This window comes from Coturnix japonica, chromosome 12, assembly GCF_054131305.1.
Source record: "Coturnix japonica strain WE chromosome 12, WE-NBRP24, whole genome shotgun sequence".
Taxonomy (NCBI): Eukaryota; Metazoa; Chordata; class Aves; order Galliformes; family Phasianidae; genus Coturnix; species Coturnix japonica.
In genome coordinates this window covers 5643620-5665692 of record NC_140674.1, presented here as the reverse complement: position 1 = coordinate 5665692, position 22073 = coordinate 5643620, and the positions used below count along the sequence as shown (strand labels likewise).

Below are 22073 nucleotides of genomic sequence, written 5' to 3'. Positions count from 1 at the left end.
GGGGGAGAAAACACAGCATTAGAATAGCGGGCTCCTTTATTGCATGGTATTAAAAAGCTTGTTGGAAAGACAGCTTTTGAAATAGCAGTTCTGGGCAGGCTGCTGCCGTTGTGAGACATGAGGGGAATAGTAATTGTTTCTGAAGAGAAGAAAGCATCGTGTGTTTCACCAATGGAATGAACTATGTACATTAGCTGGATGCCTGGGCTTCTTTGCAGTAGCTGATTTATTCTTTTTTGATACTGTTTCTGAGTAAGTCCTTGCGAAAGAGTAAGCTAATCCACGTGAAATATGGACTTCTAATGGCTGTTTTTGATTAGCACTTCTCTTTTCTATTAGGACAACGCTTCTTTGAGCATGCGGTACATATGAGTCCCTGGGAGAAGAGCTGGGCATTTGAGGGATTCACATTCAGGTTCTTGTCATTTGTCTCTGAATTAGAAATAACAGCGAGAAAGAAAGAAATCTCTACTATTGTGAAGTCTGAAAATTGAAATGATGAACTCGTGCACTTAGTCAGGAAAGCTTTTGTTGTTGTTTTTGAAATGTCAAGTGCTTTTCAGTTTTATTCATCATCAAAAGGGTTCTGTGCTTGGGGTTTTTGATTGCTGTTCTCACTGGTTTAAAGATACAATGAACTGGAGATTCTGCAGAGCTAACAGTGAATTGGGCAGAGGAGGCTGTATGTAAAATGATGATAGAAAAAGTAATATAATTTTAGTTGGAGGTCAAAGACAAAATTCAGAAGTAATATTTAAATTTAAGCTCATCTTGAAAAGCAGTGAATTGAAAGTGACATTTTACTGAAAAGATGTGCTCTTTTTGTGCTAGATTTGACTACTGTAGTAGCCCTGTAAAGCCAGCACAGCTGGGCTCTCTTCCTTCTTTCTTTTCCTTCAGAAACGTTGAGTATACTCAGGCTGCTCTTATTTACAAGTAAAATGTAGACAAATTGAGTTATATACAATATCACTTTGGGCCAATAGAGAAGTGGCACTGGTGGTGATAAGAAAGAGGACAGTAGCCCAGTCTGACTTCTAGAATCTATTCTCTGAACTTGCTGAATTTAGATGGTGGGTCCCATTGCTTCCATTCTTACAGATAATTCTGATAAACAGATCTCTGTTTCTTTCATTGAGCAAATTAAGTTTCTTTCTGTAAATGAAGTCTTTCCTTGTCTTGGACAGGAAAAATACAAACAGCTTTACCTTTGATGAAATCACAGCATGTTGGGAAGGGCCCTCTGGCACCAGCTGCCTTCTCACATCAGGTATTCATTCAACACCAGATCAGTTCTATTACAGATCTGACTATGTGTTGGAAACATCTGTGAGTGGTTATCACACAGCTTCCCTGTGCGATCCCTTCCAGTGTTGCGTTGCTCTCTTGCAGAGAAAAGGAACTGCTCCCTCTGGAAGGGGACTGTCAGTGATGTATGGAGAGATTTATTTTCTGGATCAGAAAAGGGTTGAAATAAGGAGATAAGGATCGTATGCTGCTGTCATACTGGGGAATCAAAACGTATTTTCAAGTCATGCATTTCACATGCACAGTTTATTTTCTAGAACATGTTCTTTCCAAAACACACGTTTGATATGCAAAATAATGCAAAAAGTATGAGAAAGAAAGGTTATTTCATACTGAAAAGGATGCAGGTTTCTGAATGACCGAGACAGTAGCAAGTAATGTTTTGCAGACCTCCTGTTTTGTAAAGCTTCTCCTTCAGCATAACAGCAGATAATGGCAAAGGTGATGATAAAAACCTCTGTCACTGAGCTCCTCTCATGACTCAGCTGTGGCAATATCTAGCATTAACGAGCTTTAAAGCACTCTCACATTAGGTCCAGTATGAGATGTGTACAGCTGCCCCCTTGTGCAATCAGTCATTTATTTAGAAATCAATTGACCGAAAATTGTATTTTCAAAACTAGCCCTGTGTCTTTTTTTTATTTCCTTCAAACATAAATCATTTTCTTTTCCCATTTTAAATAAAAGGAGTATCTATCCCAGCACACAGACCTGGTTCCCACCAATTTTAAGCAATTTTATGGCTGTTTTTTAAAGGCACAGAAGTGTATTTCTTGATGTGAAGGTGCTTCTGAGCAAGGGCATAAACCATAACAATATAATGGTACAAGGAATAGAAGGCTTACATTGCAATAAGGAAGCCTCTAGTTTCAACTCGGGGCCAAATGTACAGATGGCCCAAGGGCAATGATTTACCAGAAGAGTTGGCCCAGAGTGATTCAGGCATTTCCAGGGACATTATGTGAAATGGAAAGCTCAGGGTAGGAGGGTTTCTCTGAGGAATGAGTTTGTTGTACTTGCTTACCTATGTCTTCTTCCCCACAAAAGAATGAGAATACAGGCAGAAAACGTTCATATGTCTATCTTGTTATATCTTAGAATGATTATCTACCCTTCAGTATGTACAGTATTTCATTAAATGCAGTATTTGAAGGGGTTACTTTGTTTCTAATGTGCAAAAGCTGTTTTAAAGTTGAAGGATAAAACTGTGCTGGTTCCTTAGCGACGATTATCAGAGAGCTTTGTAGTTTATTGCTGTTACCTGAGATAGGGTGTTGTGTAAAGAGATGTTGTCACATACTGGGCAGCCTGGTCCTCTATGGAACAGCCCTGGCTGGTGTATGATGGTTTATAATGCTTACGAGAGGGCCAGCCAAGTTGATGGAGCAAATGAGCTCCAACAGAGACCTTCTGCAGGGTTTCCAGAAGGAAAGAGCAGAGCCAGACTTTTGGCCAGATATTTTCTTGTATCTCTAAGTTACCTTCTAAGTTAGCAAGAAAGTGTTGAAGTTATTTCTGGGTTTGACTGGCCCAGAGCAACAAGTTTCTGATCACACTGATGAGAGGAAAGCTGTTGTGGCAATGGCAAAGGCTGATTTTAATTGGCAGTCCAGTGACCATGATAGTTTTCCTCTGACAATACTTTCAGATTTAATAGATTGCATCAAGGTTAATGCTTCTTTCGGCATCACTGATATTTTCATAATGCTGGTTCTTTTTTCCCCATATTCTTCCTCTCTGATCTCTAAAAATGAAGACAAATATTCACATTGATGAGAAAAATGTCCTTCTCCCTCCTGTGCCCTTCCTGCAATGGCCAAGCTGCCCTTACTACCACGTCAGTAATAATGCTGTCAGTGTCCCACCTGCAGGGCAAGTGGCAGCCGAGGAAGAGGCATTCTTATACTGCAAAAGGTCCTGTCATGTGGCACAAGGCTTAAAGACAGGGCATCGTTCAATAATTTTTTTCAGGTGTGTTTTTTCTCTGAATTCTCTGGCAGCAAAGTAATAGAAGATGGCATCCAGGCAGCAGTTGAGGTTAGCGAGTATCATTGACACCTGGATGAAGAGGCTGATGGTTTGTTTCAGGCGGCAGTCCACTATCACGTGCTGCCTTACCAGGCACTGCAGGCAGATGGCAAGATGGACAGGAGTGAAACATACCAAAAAGACAACGAGGTTGATGATAATGACTCGTAAGGAATCTTCTACTTTCTCTTTGGCTCTGTTTTTGTGGTTCAGAAGAATCCAGATGTTTTGTGCAGAGCAGAAAACCATCACTGAGAGTGGAATCAGAAAGCCGAAGATCTCCACAGAAACAATGAGAGGGACGCTCCAGGCCTCATCTGACATGTTGTGAAAGCATTTTAAAGAATCATTCTTTTGAAACACGTATATTGGGCTGCTGCAAAGCCAAGCTACTGCCCAGATAAAACAGCAAATCAAGATTGCCCACCTGGGGGATTGGTTAGCTCGACCTTCAAATGGATGCTTTAAGCAGATGTATCTGTCAACAGTAATGCAAACAATGATGAAGATACTGCCATAGGTATTGACAAAGTACAGTGACTGTATAAAGGCACAAAGGAGTCCGGGTGCTTCTGCAACAGAGTAGTGTAGCTTAAGTGGGAGGGAGAGAAGCAGCAGAACATCTGCAAGTGCCAGATTGATCATGTAGACTGAGGTTTTGGTTTGTTTCTTCCAAAAGCAGCAGAATACTGAGAGAGCCAGGGTGTTGAGAACCAAGCCAAGAATGAAGGTGGGGATGGAGATCCCAAACCGGAGGGTCTCTGCTAATCTGTCGATGCTTGTAAAGTTGCATTCCCCACTGCTGTTGGTCATTTCTCCCCTGAAAACCACAGAGAGAACAAGTTAGAGATGTGTAAGGCTCACAGTGAACTCCTCTGTATATCTTGATACATCTTTTATATAGGTGTGAATTGAATAATTGCATTTTCTAGCTGGTATTTAACCTTCAGCACTGGTTGAATTTTGGATTTGCAAGTGCTTCAAATTGCAATTGATGGCCTCGGACAATCTGGCAAAGATCAGCAAATGGAAGGCATCGCATCTTGATAGTAGGGCAAGATCTGGCTGGCATCTCCAGAGGACTGAGGAAATAGCAGCTTTCCTCCAAATTTAGGAAATGCAAAAGGAAGTCTGGCTGTTATCAGTGGATTTATCTGTCGGAAATGAGAACAAAAAGAAAACCTTGGTTTGTTAGTCAGACTGAGATTGAGTCAGTCTCTTTGAGCTAGCAAGGTGAGGCAGCTGCTTAGAAAGTCATGTGATTGTGGTGCATGGTAAGTGAGAGAATGCCACTAGAGCTGGGGATGCACCTGGGCCAGATGTGCCAGGGAGTCGTGGGCAGAAGCTGCTGGTTACCTGGGCAAGGACAGGTAAGAGGAGATGGGGGTGTTGTGTTCTTGTGTGAGCATGTGTGTCCTGTAACCAGGAGCACCCATTTAGCTGGGGAGCAATCAGATGGCATGAAACATTTTGTGGGAGCAACAACAGCTGATAATCCAGCACTATATAAATATCAGAAAATTGCTTGCGGCGTATGAGCTTTGATTCTAACCATTACTGCATTACTGTATCCCTAAATGCTCTGTCTTTAAATTCATCATCACAGAATTACAGACAGAGCAACTCCTGAAAATACTTTCAGGAAGCTGTTGGCAGCCTTTAAGGCGATGATTTCAGGTGTTCACCTCCACTACCCAATTCTCTAAAGCCTGAAGCTTTTGATCCCGTAGCCCACCTCAGATTTGAACTTCATGTCTTGAACAGCCCATGGGAACTGCTTGCCAATGGTCTGCATGGAGCAGAGTTTGCCCAAAGTTATCCAAAGAATCATTTCCATTGATAAACAAGCTCAGTCATCTGATAAGCTTCATCTTTATCACAGTGTCCAAATGATTAACAAAAATACTGAAGCTGAAAGATACAGAACTGAATACAGCTTTCCCGTCTGACAGATGGAGGAGCACCTCACTGAGCTGATCACTCATTATGTACAAGTTTCATACAAATAATGTTTCCTTCTTTTGGTTATGAGAGTTACTTTAGAGACAGTGCCTAAAGCCTGTTCCCCCTACATCCACTCAGCGTTGGCTGTCTGTGACAAAAAATAAGTCGAATTACTTCCATTTCAGTTATCCTCAGACAAACCTGTGTGGGTTGATACTTACTGCTGGGATGTTGTTGGGGCGCTCACAACAGATTCTCTGGCGGGTGACTCCAGTCCAAATACCAAGGCCAGGTTTAGGGATTTACCATTTCCCCAACTCCTCTTCCACCTTCTTAAGAGTCAGGCAGGGTGTTTTCTCTCCTGAAGAGGATTTTCTCTGCCCTCTAAGAGCTTCCTGAAGAAACTGCCTGCAGCCCCAGGATTGTTTCAACTTCTGGAAGTCAAAGGGTAAATTCAGAGCCTGGACTTAGCACCTGTCAAGGCAGACTGCATGAGCTGGAGCAGACCCAGTGCTGTCACTGCTCCGCTTGTTCTTGGTTCTCCTTACTGGGTGAGGATTTTCCACTTCCTATGCACTATTCAAGTATTAATGGTTTACCAATGAGCAGAAGCTGGTGGTTAAGCTAGCAGCAAATGTAATGACCTAGGAACACCAAGGTTTTATCGTACTAGCTTTGCTGACCTTTTTTTTTGCAATACAGTAGGGTGCATGAATAGCTTTCCTTTTGTAGCTCAGATTTGAGTTCATCTGTCTGTAACAGACAAGTCTGTATGTTAACAAAGTTTGGGGATGATGAAGTAAGGGCATAGTAATGTGTGAAAGCTTCATTCATAGGACGCTCTTCATCATTAAGCCTATGACTTACTCTAAGTGTAGGTGTAGCTTTAATAAGGAAATGTTTATCAGATGACAGAATGCAGCAAACCAATCATTCTTGATCTAGCTATAATACAAAAGAAGAATGAGGGAAATTCAGGTTACTGCATCAGCAGGGACTTTTACAGCACTTATAATTACCCTTTGATAATTACAAACCATGCAATATTACTGCTATGAAGCAGACTTTGATTGCATCTGTTTTCTAGACCATTACTCATGTTAGATATATGTTATTCTCCCCTGGATACTGGATAACAGAAAGATGTCTTAGTGCAATAAAAAGCCGTAAGTCCTCACCTGCTTTATGTTTTATCTGTAGCTGGATAATCTCTTACCACTTCATACTAAACATTTTGATTGTAATAGAATATGTCTACCCTTATCTCTGAAACTAAAAATCATTTTATTCTCTAAGACAGACCACACTACGTAGTTCATTAATTTTTTATCCTTACAAGAAATAATGATCAGACAAGCCTTAAAATAACAATACTCTTCACTCAGCGCTAGTGTTTAACTGCTGGAAAAGAAAAATAAATCAATCAATTAAAAGACAAATTCTTTTACCTGAATCTCAGCAAGAAGGTCGGCAGGATTGCTTCAGTCCAGGTTGTTCTACAGCACACAAGAGCATTTGCTTAGAGACCATGCTCTGCCCGTACTCTTACTAAATAACCACATCCTTCTTTTCTTCTCACTCTTTTTTCTCTCTCTCTCTTTTTTTTTTTTTTTTCCTCTATTTCAAAGGGCACAGCTCTGTGTTTTGTGTTTCTTTATATAGACGAGTGAAGGTGAGAGAGTGTAAAGGCTTGAATCCTCAGCTGTTTCCAGCAAGTAGTTGGCGTGGGGAGAGCAGTTTGTCCCTGGAGCCTGGCCTGGCTTTGTGCTGGCCTTCACTTTGTGTGAAGCAGCTGTGAACTGTTACAGGTATGTAGTGGCTGTCCCCAAACAGCAGATTGTTCATTGTGCTGGAGGGGAGATGGATAAGTAGAAAGTTGTAGGAGAGACAGTCATAGAAAGAGGGCTTTTCCCCCCACTTCTGTACAATTTGCATGCTGGAAATCAGCGGTTCTGCATTCAGCTGCTTCTGAAAGATTCAGCTACTTACATGTGTGCAGCTGTGAAACTATTTAAAGCCAATTCAGGTGTTTGGTTTGTGGCAGCAAACAAATGCTTATTGGCAAGAGGAGTGAGGTGTCCAGAGCTCTAACCTAGTACCCATGTGTGAGTCACACAACAGCCAGGACACGCTCTCAAAACGTGCTGCCTCTTGAACTCCCAAGACACAGAAATGCGATTTTTCATCATTAGCACTTTCCTAACCGAGTGTGAAGGTCTTCCTCTGCTTTGGGAGCTGTATGTACAGCATTTGGAAAGGTAATTGTGCTTACAATGAGTGAAACAGCAGGAAAATAGGAGTGTCAATCCATTGCCACTTTCAGGAGCTAACAGACAAAGGTGGAATGCTGAGGAGGACTCAAAGCTGCTGGTCTCAGTCCCTGCCTGGCTGTGCTGTCAGGTAGTCATGGTTGCACCATAATAGTGCCATAATACACTGGAGAGAAAATGTAAGTGCTGATTGATGACATAGTGATGTTTCTTAAATAATAACTGTGCCTTCATACAACAGAACTGTAAGAAGAAAAAACCCTAAGTACGGTGTCATATATATAAATGTATATATACATATGTGACATTTGGCACTTTGTATGTATGAATAGAAGCAAACCTTCTCTGGTTGGAGTATGAAACTCGCCTGCTGGTGCCAGTAACCACTGCTCTATGTTGTGGTAACTGCTGGCTGCTCGTTTACCTTCCACTCTGCGATACTCCACTGAGGCAGCAAACTTAGGAAGAAGAAAAAAAGTAGCTCAAAATAGCTCAAAGTGACATTTTTCACATCGCCACCTGCTCTTGGAGGTAATTTCATCTTTATAGAGAAGTTCTGTTCTTACCACAGAAGAAGTAGCGCCAGTACTGCGGCCGCAGGACTTGGAGAAGAAAAATACATTTCTGAACACCTCTTTTTCTACCTGTCTTATCTGCAAATGAGATTGGAAGAAAAAATAAAGGAAAATCAAGAATCCAAGCAAAGCTTGAGTAGAGCTTGCAGCAGGATCGTGTAGCTGAGGAGATAAAGCTAGTGGTGATTCATACCATTTGGGAAGCAGGTTATAGAAATGGGAGTTTCCAAGGGCTTTCCAACCTCTGTCTTCTCTAAGCTGTGCACTAGAATGGCTCTCAGCAACAGACCATCCTGAATCTGAAGTCATGAAAAGAAATCTAAGAGTGCAACTAAAGATTTTGCTCAAGGAGGCTGTGGATGCTCCATCCCTGGGGGCATTCAAGGCCAGCTTGGATGTGGCTCTGGGCAGCCTGGTCTGGTGGTTGGTGACTCTGCACATAGCAGGGAGTTGAAACTGGATGATCATTGTGGTCCTTTTCAACCCAGGCTATTCTGTGCTGTTATAATTAAAAATACATTTTAATGCCCAGTGCTGCCTTCATTCCCAGGAATGGATGCATTGCTCATGGCTCTGCAGATTTCCCCCTTGGTATCACTTGGTGAAGCAGAGCTTAAAAAAAATCAGCATTTCTGCACACCAACCGCATGGTTGCTAAGTTGACAGTTTGCTTGTGATATGTGTGGGTGTACATAATTTGTTTGTACACAGATAAGTTGTGCTTTTGCAGGCTAGCTCATTTTCAACTATTACAGCTTAAATCTAGAGCATGTCTAATTTGGGCAAGCTGCAAATGACTCAGTGCTGTACCTGTAGATAGATTATCAGCTGAGAAATTAGAGCTTGGTGGCTGCTTATTCAGTTTTTCCCAAGGAGTGCTATATGTGATAGTGCTCAGCAGGGAATATCTCTGAGAGTCTGGTGTCCCCAGTGCCTTTATCACCCTGCAATGCTCAGTTCCAGAGATGCAGGCAGGTGCATTTACCTCTGAGATTTTTGATGGGAAGGAGAAAGGATGTTATTGTTTGCTTCAGTTTTTTGCTTCTCTTTTTTGTTGTTGTTGTTTTTAATTAACCTCAGAAATGTGGTAAATGCCTGTTACTAGCCCTGCCTAGAGACAACAGTTTCAACAGCCATGTCCTCTTGCTATTATGGCACTGCAGCAATATAGCGGTCAGTGGGAAAGTAATGACCTAAAGAAAAGTCTGAATAAGTAGAAAGAAGTGCACAAGCAAACAACTTAAAAGCTTATGGCAAAGGTAAGGATGAGAGACTGTTCAGGCTGGAGAAAACAGAGAGGGATTTTATCAGTGCTATAGTGGGTGGGAGTCAAGTAGATGGGGCCAGAATCTTTGTAGTGGTGCCCAGCAAGGGGCAGTGGGCATAAACTGGCACACAGGAAGCTCCATACAAATGCAAGGAAGAAAACTTCTCTGAGGGTAACAGAGCTTTGGAATAGGCTGCCCAGAATGCTGGTGGGGTCTGCTTTTATTAAGATACTCAGGATGCTTTCCTGTGCAACCTGCTGTAGGGAACTTGTAGGGAACCCCACTAGAAGTGGGGCTGCACTCAATGGTCTCCAGATGTCCTTTCCAGCCCCTGCAACTCTGTGATTCTGGGGGTTTCTTTAGAGACTGGTGATTATTCTCCATGTTTTATCTTTTATTTGCAAGTGCTGCTGTTGCTAAGCCAGGCAGCACTTGTCATTTTCAAGGACTCAGAGACTGTTTCAGAGGAAATACATCCATGCATTGCAAAACCGCATTCATTTGCATTACAGCATGAATGCTGCTGTTCTTTTTTAAGTGGAACATATATCAAAGCAAATTTGCAGTTTAGCTTTCACAGATGTCTAAAATATGTGCTTGTTTGTATTTAATGGCCAGAAGGGAATGAGCTTGGTTTCAGATCTAGAATTAGGATGCTCAAATGCAAATGAATCAGATTTCTAATATGAGGTCTGACAGATTTCTGTGCCTCTCTGGAGGCGTGTGTGACTTGTTCTCCCAGATAACTATAAAACATAGATTTAGTCATCCAGAGCAAAAAGAGTCAGGAAAAGACATTGCTGTGTGAAGAGCCTGAAGGTGAGTGAAAAACTGTGTTCATCCTTGGGAAGAAATTCTGTATATGATGAAGTGGAAGGTTCATCAGCCCAGACCTGCTTCTAAGCCTACCTCATAGTAATCTTCAATTGTATGCTGTCACTGGCATCTGGTGTTTTTCTGTGTCACAAGGGTTTCCAAGTGCTAGATGGACAATCTGAGTTCAGATATTAAGCTGTTTTGTTCTGAGCAGGTTACCATGGCTTGCTACCACAAAATTGGCCTCTTTTAGGAGGCCATCTTCCAACTCCACCTCATCAGTGCACTCATGGAATGAACTATTATCCAAAGAGCCAGTGAAGGGGAACAGCCAAATTCAGCCTCTGGAACACAGAGACCTTTAATGGTGACAAACACAGTGGCTCTTGGAGCTGGCTGCCTTTGAGTACAGAACTATGGCAGTAATATTTCTGAGGCACAAATCCTCAAGCTGTATGTGATCCAGAAGTTCACCAGCAGGACACCAAGCATACAGTGAGGCATCGTCCTCATAGCTCCAGAGGGCCACAATCCACATCTGAGAGATGGAGCAGCTTGCACCTTGCCAAAGCACTTTTTGGATGGACCAGAAGGCTACAACTTCTTTTGGCTGTTCATAGCCAGGCAAGATGTGAGCTCAGCCCCAGTGAAACTGTGTAAGAATAGACACGGGGCTTCCCGAGTGAAAAACATTCACAAAGCTAGCTGCACAAATGTGCTTTGTAGCCTTTCCAGTGAAATTTTCCAGCACAGTCCACCTGTGCCAGCTGAGAAGGTTTGTGGTTACTCTATTGGCTTTGGTGAAGTCCAGGGCAGATGCAGCCTACCAAAATGCACATAATTCTTACAGGTGTTTCCATGGGATCTGTACAGAGGTTATCTTTAGAGGAGCCCCCTGGAAAGGGAAAAATGTGAGGTTACTGTGTTGCTCTTCTAAAGTAGAGAATAACTTCTGTTTTGTGAAGACACTGTGCTTACTGAACAGTGGCACTGCTGGAGGAAGTGGTGTACAAAAACCTGAGGTTTCCAAGGAAGCAATGGCAAAACTCACATCCACCTGGTAAATAGAAATAGTGGTTTGAAGCAGAGTGGATATGAGGCACGCTGGGACCAGAGCAGGTGGACCACACAGCTGCTTGGCAGGTCTCCGAGCTCTCAGGTTCCTGTGAGTTATAATGTCATATTGCAAGACATTTCTTCTGCCACACAATATGTGGTTCTTAGACGTCATTCTTTTTCCTCACAGCAGGAGAGATCAGATCAGAGAGTGATATTTACGATCATAGCCTGCACCACGGATCATCATAGTCTAATACTCAACAGCCTTCACTACAGTCTCGCACAGAGGGCTGGCAGTGAAGAAAAGTGGCAGTAGCCTTGCTACCCACGCCTGCCTTGCACAGTCATTCCTGTACTTCATGTGGAGCTGCCTTGTCTGCAGGGTTTATGCACACCCGGTGCTATGACTTCCTGAAAGATGTATTTCTGTTGAATGGCTTGAATTGAAAAAGTGCTGACTTGTAGAGAAACTTCATTTCCCCCCGCCCCAGTTTTCTGTAATGCTTCCTTATCCATCTCTCCTCAGTGTGTGGACCGGTATTTCTGGATAGAAAGCCTTCCACTCCCAAGCCTATAACTGAAATGGGCTGGAGTTGAATGAAAATCTCAGGTTTGTCTAAAAGCAGCATTTCCCACATCTGTGATGTGTCCTGGATTATTGCAGGTAGAGTGAAGTGTGCCATTTTACATCTCTGAACTTCCTTTTCAGGGGTCCGCTTGGACCTTTTTGCTCTTTACCACTTTAGGAATGTGTAAATGTTTATTGCAAGCAAGCTGCAGTGCATGGTTTACCTTGTGGTTAACAGGGTTTAACTTGTGATACCAAGCTTGCAGTGTTGATGGGAAGGGGCAGGTGCATTGCTGCTTGAAGGTGGCTCGGATTTCTCTCATCACTGGGTGCACCTCAGGTCTGGAGGGGCTAGATGGACAAGTGCTCCTGTTTAGGGCCTGGCAATATAGTATTCTTGTGTTTTCAAAAGCACTGATCACCAGAATTGCTCAGTGTTGTTGTGGAGTGGGATCTCATGAAAGCCATGGCCTGAGGGAACGACTAATTAACATTATCTCAGCACTGCTGTATGTATATGTGTGCCTTCCGCACTTCTTGCCAGCTCACTTGTTGAGAGTGAGAAGGATGTATGAGAGCATGAGAAATCAGACCTAGTTTGTAACTAATAGATCTGATAGGGATCCCTTAGTTCATACAGCAGACAGATCTGTCTCGGGAGGTTAAGAACATGAAAATTAAAAATAGCCTTACTCTTTGTGGTCTCCTGATTGAAGTTCTTCCGATGGCGTGCCAGGAAAGCTGTTACTAATTTAATGAGAGGCTATTTAATACGAGAACTTTCATCTGCCTCCCACCTGTATGCTATGGAAGTCTAAAACACATTGTAGCCAGAAAATGGGTGTTTATCTCTTTCCTTCTGAGCCAATGCCACTGAAAGGAACTAGTTGCTGATTCCAGCTAAGCAGCACGGGGCTGAATAGAAATTAGTATACTGTGAAAAGCATCACTCAGACTGTCTGCACTGAGTTGGTTTTGGGTCTTTGCAGAATATGCTGCTTCCGCTGCAGTTTAAAACACTTTTCCATGCAATAATCATCTCTTCATTGTTGTACCCTGTTGAAGGCAATTTGGTCACTGTTACAGTAGGTCTGTGAAGGTCTGAAACTGCTGACATAGAGCAAACCTGACGGGGAAGCCACAGCTTGCCATCTCTATCGTCTCAAAACCCAAAGCCAACTTTTCAAGGCAATGCCATGCATGTAGCTGGATGGAAGCATCAAAGCCCATTGCCCTTGAGCCCATTTGTTCCCATCCTGCATTGGCAGTGCTCTGTGGGCATATGAAATTCCTCAGCTCCAAGAGGAAGAGCATGTGGTTGTCCACAAAGAACATCTCCTGTGCTCGTTTGCTGCTTGGTTGATGAGCAAAACTGCCTGTGAAAGAGGCAGACATGAAATAAGAGGTAAATCATTTTCTGTTAAAACTAAGTGAATCCCAGCTAACAGTTATTCTGGCATTCTGTAGGGAAAAGGAGAGTAAAATCAGTTATTCAGTGTGTTTCATTAATGTGTGTTGTCTTTGCGCTCTGGGATTTTCCCATTTTAGCTGGTATAATGCCAAGTTACCACTACATCTTTACTGTTTTCAAACCAATGTGTTTTTGACTGTGCTTTAATGTTTGGCTGAGCATGTCTCAAAGGACTGCAGAGAAACAAGACCAGCTCTGACACCACACGGTACAATTAAAATGAGTGGTGCTGCCCAAGGGACAAGGGTGTGTGAGGCACGAGCTGAGGCTCATTTTTCATACTGGTGTTGTCTCAGCTGGATGATGGCAATTACTATGGCTGTAGCTCACGCATTGGCTTAGCTTGGTGTTTTCCTTGAAGCTTCTGCACAAATTGCTCTTGTCACAACCAAAGTGCACTGTCAGGGTGCACATTTCAATGCACACCACCCAGTTTGCATCCCTTCATCTTGGCACCGGGTAGGAGAATGGGTAGGAGAATGAGAATGTTAATCTTGCTACCGCCGTAATGTATCCTGAGAAATCCCAGAGCACCAAAGTCCCAGATTTAATCACTGAGATGTTTAATGTGAAGATGCCATGGGTGCTGCTGAGAAATAGAAAGGGCCCAAGAGGAGCTAGTCAGACATGACCAAAAAAAAGTTAAAAAAGAACGTTTAAGGAAATGCTTACAAGGAGTGATTCCTGCCTTTACTTGAGATAGCTTGGAGTGGTTGCCTCTGTAGGTAGGGGAAATACAACCCGACAGTGCCATCTTGAGGAAGTGGACAATAGGCATCAAGGTGGGTCTTTTGTTTTTGTGGCTCTCCTTCTCTCTCGGTATAGATATATACATATATCACATTTTGTTCTGGCTGTCTGCCACTGGCAAGTGTCTTTACACTCAAGTTAGAGTGAACGAATGGCTTTGGATGTATAATTGCACTTCACGGGCATGTAACGATGCTGCTTACGTTGATAACCATCCAGCTTTCTGCTGCAAACCAAGTGCTTTGCTTATAGGTTTATTTGTAATGTTGAATAGGTCTGTTCCTTCTACCACAGATGCATTTCACTGAGTCCACAGCTACAATTGGGATTGTTCTTAAGCATCAAGATACACAGTGGCAGCTGTGCAGATAGATACCCCTCCAATTCTGCCTTAGTTTTGATGTGGTGGATTTGTTAATCAATCACTAGTGAAACATAAAAGCTCAGCTTGCTCATCACTGCAGACTTGGCAGAGTTCTCTTGGTGAAATAAGAGCCATCTGGGTTGTCCTGTGGTGCATGGTACTAACATTACCCTGTACCTCTGTAAATCTTACCATTCTGCATTGTTTAACAACAACAACAGCAAAAAATGGCCTTAAACTGAAGTTAATTTAACACTATGACACACTGCCTCACAGCTTTGACATTCTGAAGGCAGCAGTTGTATTGCTGTGTTTGCACAGCTCACCGTGCAGCATCTGTCACCTCTCTCTGATCTCCCACAGCAGTGGGTGAGAATGCCAACCTTCTGCAGCCTGAGGGGAAAGGGCTTTACCCTTCTGCTTCTCAGTCATCTCTGATGACTTACAGTCAGAAAAATGGGGCATAAAAGAGCAAATGTAGCAATTGTGTGAAAGAAGCATTTGAATTTTCAGATTTTTGTGTAATCTTTGTACTCTTAGGAGCCAGAATAATTCATAATGCTGCAGAACAAATGGACAGAGTTTACAAATGAATGAACATATTGCTTTATAATGATATTGCTTTATGTTGTTACATGTTATGAAAACCACTTTCTCTGTTTGCAGCCTCCTAGGGATTTCAAATGGTACTGACAAGTTGGGTGAACTGTTTGGGAAAGAAAGAATGCAATGGGTCATAAAGTTGTCTGCACAGTTTTACATGTAGGATCTAGGTCTTAAGGCAGCTTGGAGATGGAGAATGACTAGAGATGAAATGGAAGGTTATGTAGAAAATAAGTCAATATAGGTATAGAATAAGGAATTGTTTAAGGTTTTGGGGAGCAGTGTTCAGTCTTGGGTGCCTCTCCTAAAAGAATACATGGAGAGAAAAATACAGAGCAGCCCAACTCAAGAGAATAAAACAGGAAAAAGCAGCTGTATTACTTCTGAAATGCAGAAGTGGCTGAGCAAAGAGCACTAAGGTTGAAGTGTGGAGGGCGTAAATAGGTCTTCAGACACATTCGTGGTAGCTATCAAGATGAAGGGAGTAGATAGTTTGCTATATCCCCACTGCTGATGGGAAAAGAAATAATGGCTTTACACTGCAGCTGGAAGTGCTCTGCTCAGAAGCTAAAATAAACTCCTGTAGCTGATGGTAACTGAGCACCAGAAATACCCCTTGCTGTGAGGTGTTATTAAAAGAAAGCTAGACACATTGCTGCTTGTTGTAATATGGAAATGCTTCAGCTGGCCCTTCTTTAGATGGCCTCTTCTTGCCTTTTCTGAAAGTCTGTGTTTTTACATGCAAGAGACTGGGTTGAGTTGAAGGTATTGTCCTGGATAATGTGACAGCTGCATGCGTGTTAGTACTGAGGGTGAAAAGACCCTAACTGATTAGGCTCCTTGAGTACCAATCAGTGTAATCCCAGTGACATAAACTCTTACCTTAGTATGAGTCCCTCTTATTTTCTGCAAGTTGGCAGTAACCTTTTAACCAGTGACATATCATTGGATTTCATTATGCTGTGCCTAATTGAATGGATTTGCTTCCTCATCTCAGCCTTGGCTACAGCTGACTGAAGTCAGCAGTCACCCCCCCCATACACACCTTATAAAAAGCAACCAAACAGCAAACAGATACAGAAAAGGGGAGGGAGAAGGAAAGAAAAAAGGATGTGATGAGGAATTAATGCCATTTTTTTTTCAGATGCTTCTTTGCCACGTGTCATTTGTAGTCAAGACAATGCACTACCGAAGAAGACCTTTCTGGGCTACTCTCAGGAAATTGAGGTAAAGGAGCATGGATCTTATTTTTGTGTTAGATACCTTAAAGAGTTGTTTGAAGGGTATTAGCTCTGACTCACGTTGCTAATTCTGCCTGGTTGAAAACAAAAGGTAATATCTGCATGGAGTTTTTTCTCCCAGAAGGATGGATCGTTTGAGATCATTTGATTAATGCCTAAATATCTGAATGTATATTATTCTATTGCCAAAAGTACTGGTGCTGTGAAAGATGAGGATAGAAATACCATGCAGCTGCAGCAGACAGATGCAGATCTGAGGCTCGTTGCTAATTGTTGGCCAGGTCACTCTTTTGTGGATTATAGCCTAGTAAATAGCCATAAGGAAGATGGTGTGGTCACCTCTTACTTCTGCACCTATAAACTAATGATGCTTTTTTTCTTCATTTTAATATGCCCAATTATGTAAGATGAAAATTTAGACAGTGTTGTACACATGAGGGAGTTGTTTCAGCAGAGCTTGTATAGCCCTGTTTTGCTCCAAACCTTGATGTATAAAGCAATAGTTACAACAAACATGATACAACCAGAGCTGGTAAAATCATGATGGAGCAGGAAAGAGGGAAATTAAAATTACAGCTGATAAGCACAGGACAACTATGTGAAGATGTATTATGGCCTGTTATCTGCTAACAAAGATTCACTACATTCACATGCATACGTGCTCTTCTGCTATATACAACAATAGTTTTGAGAGCTTTGTCAGGGTGGATTTCAAGAGGCATGCCAGACCTTGCTGCTCACAAAGGTTGGGCTTCCCTCTAGTGGTTTGTTACCTTCTACACAGCCCCCGATGGGCTGTTACATGCAAAGAGAGACCTAAAGCACAGACCCCAGTAACCTGGGAAGGTCTCTGTCAGCTTGCAGTCCATCACAGTAAGGGTGGCCTTCTCTTCAGCTTTGCAATTTGGTGCCAAGGTTCTCCATCTGTCCTTTCCTGAGCTCAGATGCTGTTCATTACACCCATGTTTGTGTAGATGGCATTGCAGCTGGGACTGGGCCAGCAGAGGACGTGCTGGAGTCACACTTCCCACCAGCCTGAAATCACTAATAGAGTATGACAGACTTATGTCTGAGCCAAAGGAAAAACCTCTGGCTTCCAGTGTCTGAAGCAGATGTTCTTAAAAGACCCATTCAGTGAGAAGTGTAGGAACAAAGCTCCTTCAGACACTGCATAGCAAACCAAACCATTCAACCAGCCTACCAAAAAAGAACCCCACCAAACCCAACAAAAACAAAGCAAAGTCTGGAAATCCCAACTGGAAGACATTGACTGGACCTTCTGGCCCATGCAGAACATCTCTGAATCAGGAGTTCAAGAAAATAAAGCAGTTTATATGAAATAAGGCATCTGCTAATGTACCAGTGCCTTCTGTTCAGAAATATTAGTCACAGGGGTCTCCTGATTTCTCTAGTTTTGCAAAACTTACTCATCAGGAACTGAACTTACATTAAAGTTTGTGTCCTTCCCCTCATCTAGACCGCAGCCTCTACCATTCCTCCCAGATGTTTGCTTACTTTCTGTTCCCCTTACATCTTTCATGTGTCTCTGCTACGTTTTGTCACCAGCTAAGGGAAGAAAGCAGAAGAAGGCAGTTTTCTCTCTACACTAACGATGTGCTGTTTACTTTTCACTGGAGTCTGAGAGTTGCATTGACAACATGTTCTCTCAAATCAGTATTATTACAAATAATAGAGGATGAGCTTTTCTTTGGCTAACATTTTAAAATGAACCTTGAAATGTTTTTGTTTTCCTTTTTTTTTCTTCTTCTTGTTGTGTGACAGCTTTGTGGTCAGCTGACATTGCTGAAGTAACTAACATCTTATATTTGTTGGTCTTTAAGTGGTTGTTTATTGTGTGAAATAATTAGATAGCCTGAGCTTTGCTGGTCAGACACAGGCTGCTCTGGCACAAGGTGGAGAAGCAGAGGGTTGAATGAGGAAGCTGGAAGATTTGCTCCACTCCCAGAATTGTACATTGGTGCTATGTTGACTGTGGAACAGCATTTAACCAGGGCATAGAGGATGACCTGGTCACTGGGCTTGGGATTTCTCCTGCTGTGCTTGTTGTTGAGTATGGGCAGGTTGGAGGAGCAGACCTGGAATAACTGTTGCACTGTCCTGGTGCCTGCTTAAGCAAAGGTTGATTAGCAGTCCTGTGAAAGCATGCTGTCCCTGTGTTAGTGTCTCATGGAGATTGCTGGCTTTGCTGATGTTGGAAAGGTGGGTGAAGTTGCACCAGAAAGATCACCAATGCTGCTTTTAGAGGAAAGTGCTGGATTTTCCTGACACCAAGGCTTCCTGCTGCCTATGTCAGCACAGGTTATAAACATGTTCAACAGCAAGAGGGCAAATACAGGCCTGAGGACAAGCTCTAGCAGCTGCTGCCCATTCTTGTGAATTCAACTTTCTGATAAGAGAAAGTGTGTGGTTTTCACTTACGTGCATTCCCCTCAAATTACATCTGCCTGTCAGCCCTGCTGCTTGCTCTCCATGATCTGCAGTAACTGCAGGGCCACTGGTGGCTGACAGTGAGAGGTGCTGTGGAAAGGAGCAGGCTTGCACTGCTCAACCCCTCACAAGCTCAAGGCTTAGAAGAAAATGGCCACGTGCTGTGGTTTTAACATCTGTCCTGACATAAATCCACTGTGATGATTCGGTTTGTCAGTGTGCTCACACCTCCCAACAGTGGGTGTATAGGTTCACAGGCAGCCAGTCTTATAGGAAGATCTGACTTTGGTGTTAATTTTCTTAATAAACACGAGGTGACCACCACTTCTTGGTTTTAGATTAAGGATAGTTCTCTGAAAAGGAAAGAAAAAGAATGTGAGAGACAGTGCTAAAGACAGATAGGAGTTGAGTTCTGCTTGTAGATTTCTTTTTCTCGCATTTGTTGTGTCTGCTTTTTTGTTTGTTTATTTTGCTTCCTATCAGCTCCCCAGAACAATTTTAAGTGCGTGAGAAGAAGCTCTTGTGGTTTCTCCTTCTGTGTTGCTGGGTGATGTACTATGTGGGAGCTGAAAATGGAAGGAACTTGGCCAAGCACAAGAGTGACAAATGTTATTTAGCATCTTTAGTTTCACGCAGCCCTGTCTGAGAGCAGAGCAGCAATTCCTCTTTCCATCAGTTTTGTAAAAACAAACAACAAAAACCCCAACAAAGTAACAGTTGAAGAGGGAAATGTTTCAAGGGGAGATACAGTGAGATACCAGGGGGTTGTGTGTCTATGAGGAAAAGGAAAGTGTTGAAATGCACCACTGGAGAAAAGACAGCCTTGAGTTTACTGACCCTGGGTCACCCTGTGGCTGCTCTGCCAACCACAAGTGTCATCTGCTCTTCCTAAAGGGAGAACATCCCCCATCCATCCAACAGAGAAGTTACAGATGTGCTTAAGCAGGGCATGAAATAGCTCTGTCAATGTGGAGGAGCAGTGCAAACCATGTGGGTGTGCATACTGATGTCCTGCCAGTATGAAACACAATTTCTCTGTGCTGTAGACATGAAGTAGGGCCTCTCTGATGGGGCCCGCCAGTCCTTCAGTTCCTGCCTGGTGCAACGTGGAGATGTGATGTTGCTAGATCCATTTTTATGTGTTAACAAGTGGCTTTAAGCTGTGATACCCACAAGGCCAAATGGCCTACAAAGTTGTACCTGTGGTTTTCAGCCCAGTAAAAGTTCTGCTTGAAATATCTGTGCCAAATTTCAACCCAACCTAAGACAGACTTTTATCTGGCTTGAAAACAGAGGGCCAGAAGGGCTACACTGGCAGGAAAAAAATTGCCAGAGAGAAGTGACGTGAGAACTTTGAAGCTGATAAAGCTGCTGATAGAGCACTGTATTTCAGGCAGATGGGGCTGCAAATGTTGCAGCCTGTTAGTGCCTTCACAGAGGGCAAGGAACACATGGTGTCTGATGCCAATGTGTGAGCTGCCCATGTGGGATAGCTGCTCCCATTGCAGTGACTTGGTGGTGGTTCTGAGCCCTTATTCAGAAACTGAGGCACATGGGAATGCTTCTGACTTGGGTTAACAACTGTGAACCACCCTGATTTTCACTTCCTCAGCAGTGCCCTCTTTCTGTCTTCGATGAAAGCGTCTCTGAACTGTGTCATAGTTTCTTGGTGAGAGCTTTCGCACTTTCCCCCCACACCTGACATTCAGTTGAACTCTCATTTTTCAGTCAGCTGCCCCGACTGTGCTTGGCAGCAGGGTTCGGTTAAAGTCTGACAGCAATGGAAAGCCCCAGACAGGAAAATTGACGTGAGACATCACCAGAACTCAGTGAGTGACAGCATGAAAGCTGGAGGTCATTTTGGATGTTATCCCATGGTGTGCCTGTGTCCCAGCTCGTGCAGCTGCTTCAGGTGTGCTACAGCAGCTCTGCATATGCTGTCAGGTGATTTGGTTTTGGTAACCTGTCTGTTCAGTGCTTGTGTAGAGTGTGAGCTGGCTGCCTTCATAACAATCACAGAATGATTTGGGTTGGAAGGGACCTTACAGCCAACTCGTTTCCAACCCCCTGCCCTGGGCAGGTTGCCTTCCACCAGATCAGGCTGCCTGGGGCCCCATCTGACCAAAGCCTCCAGGGATGGGGCACAACTTCTTTGGGCAGCCTGTGCCCATGTCTTACAACTTTCTGAGCACAGAATTTCTTTCCTTCAGGCCATGGTGGATGAATTGGTATCTTGTCAGCAAGCGGTCACATCCCCCTTGTCTTCTGGTTGTTACTGAGCTCACTGGAGGTGTTGGAAAATAGTAAATTGCTGCTGCTTATTCATTGCTTGATACATCCCTTAGCCCTTCTGTGTGTGAGAGCTTGGCCAGGAGGTTACAGGTTTAGAAAGCTCTAGGTGGAAAAGGTGAGTGAGCTGAACAGCACAGTCCAGTATTCTGGCTGGGGAGATGGAGTGTGTTTCTCCATCGTGCACTTGGTGCATGTGCCATATATTCAGCCCCAGCACAACCAAATCCCTGGCTGCCCACAACTCCCCCATGACAGCCCCTCTCAATCAGTGCAGAACAGGGCTTGTTCAGCACAGCCTGGCTGTCCCATCTGCAGCCCCAGCAAACACCTGAGGCCTTCCCACTATGTGCACCTCATGCCTTGATGTGAGGTTCATGTTGTTAGAAAGTTTGGCCATCTGGCCCAGTGTTTATGGTGCGTATTTTGTGCAAGCAGCTGCTAGAGGAAGGGGTGTTACTTGGAGCGAGACGGCTGAGCAGAATCTGCTGAAAATACCTTGTAGTCAGCTTTGTGTCTCCCCCACCCATTTAAATAGCGGTTAGCGGATGAGCGGTATTTCTTTTTCCTGCTGCATCTAAAATAACTGTTTGGTTTGTGCAGTGCTTTCACCTTTGAACAGCTCGCACCCATGTCGGTGAGACTGCATGTGCAGAGAAAACACTGGCAATCTGCTATACTTCCAAACCTGCTCCCTCAGCACACAAATCCCACACAGAGGAATGAATCCTGAAGATCTGTTAGGTTTTATTTGGGAGCAGCCCATCAAACTAAACTCACAAAGGTATTCTGTGTGTATGTCGCTGCAGCAGTGCAGGAGACCCATCAGCACACAGGGCTGGGGCCTCACTGCACGCTGGGCTGGGGCGGGAGGAGATACCCATCTGTGCACACAGAGCCTTGATGTTTGCTGAGAAAAGGAAGGAGCAGAAGCAGGGAGAAACCAACCTCTTTGAAAGGTGCACTTTGTCATCAGAACCTCTTGTCATGCCGCTCTTCGATGTGCTGTGAACAAAAGGCTGGACGTTGCTTACAGATTTTCATGATGACCGAGCAGCTTTCCCTCTTGCT

General features: G+C 43.5%; 1 protein-coding gene and 1 long non-coding RNA gene across 2 annotated transcripts in view; one reads left to right on the top strand and one right to left on the bottom strand.

Moving 5' to 3' along the window:
• Positions 1-1524: 1524 nt before the first annotated feature.
• Positions 1525-7114, bottom strand: GPR55 (G protein-coupled receptor 55). Its single transcript, XM_015870962.3, has 3 exons — positions 6729-7114; positions 5502-5714; positions 1525-4156 (listed from the first exon to the last, which is right to left on the bottom strand). The coding sequence occupies exon 3, from the start codon at positions 4147-4149 to the stop codon at positions 3229-3231; it is 921 nt and encodes a 306-aa protein (XP_015726448.1). The 5' UTR covers positions 4150-4156; positions 5502-5714; positions 6729-7114; the 3' UTR covers positions 1525-3228.
• An 8980-nt stretch (positions 7115-16094) lies between these two features.
• The window catches only part of LOC107317951 (uncharacterized), a 34625-nt gene continuing 28646 nt past the window's right edge, over positions 16095-22073 (top strand). The window contains exon 1 of the long non-coding RNA XR_001557086.3: positions 16095-16251. This is a non-coding gene — a long non-coding RNA (uncharacterized LOC107317951). The remainder of the gene's footprint in view (positions 16252-22073) is intronic.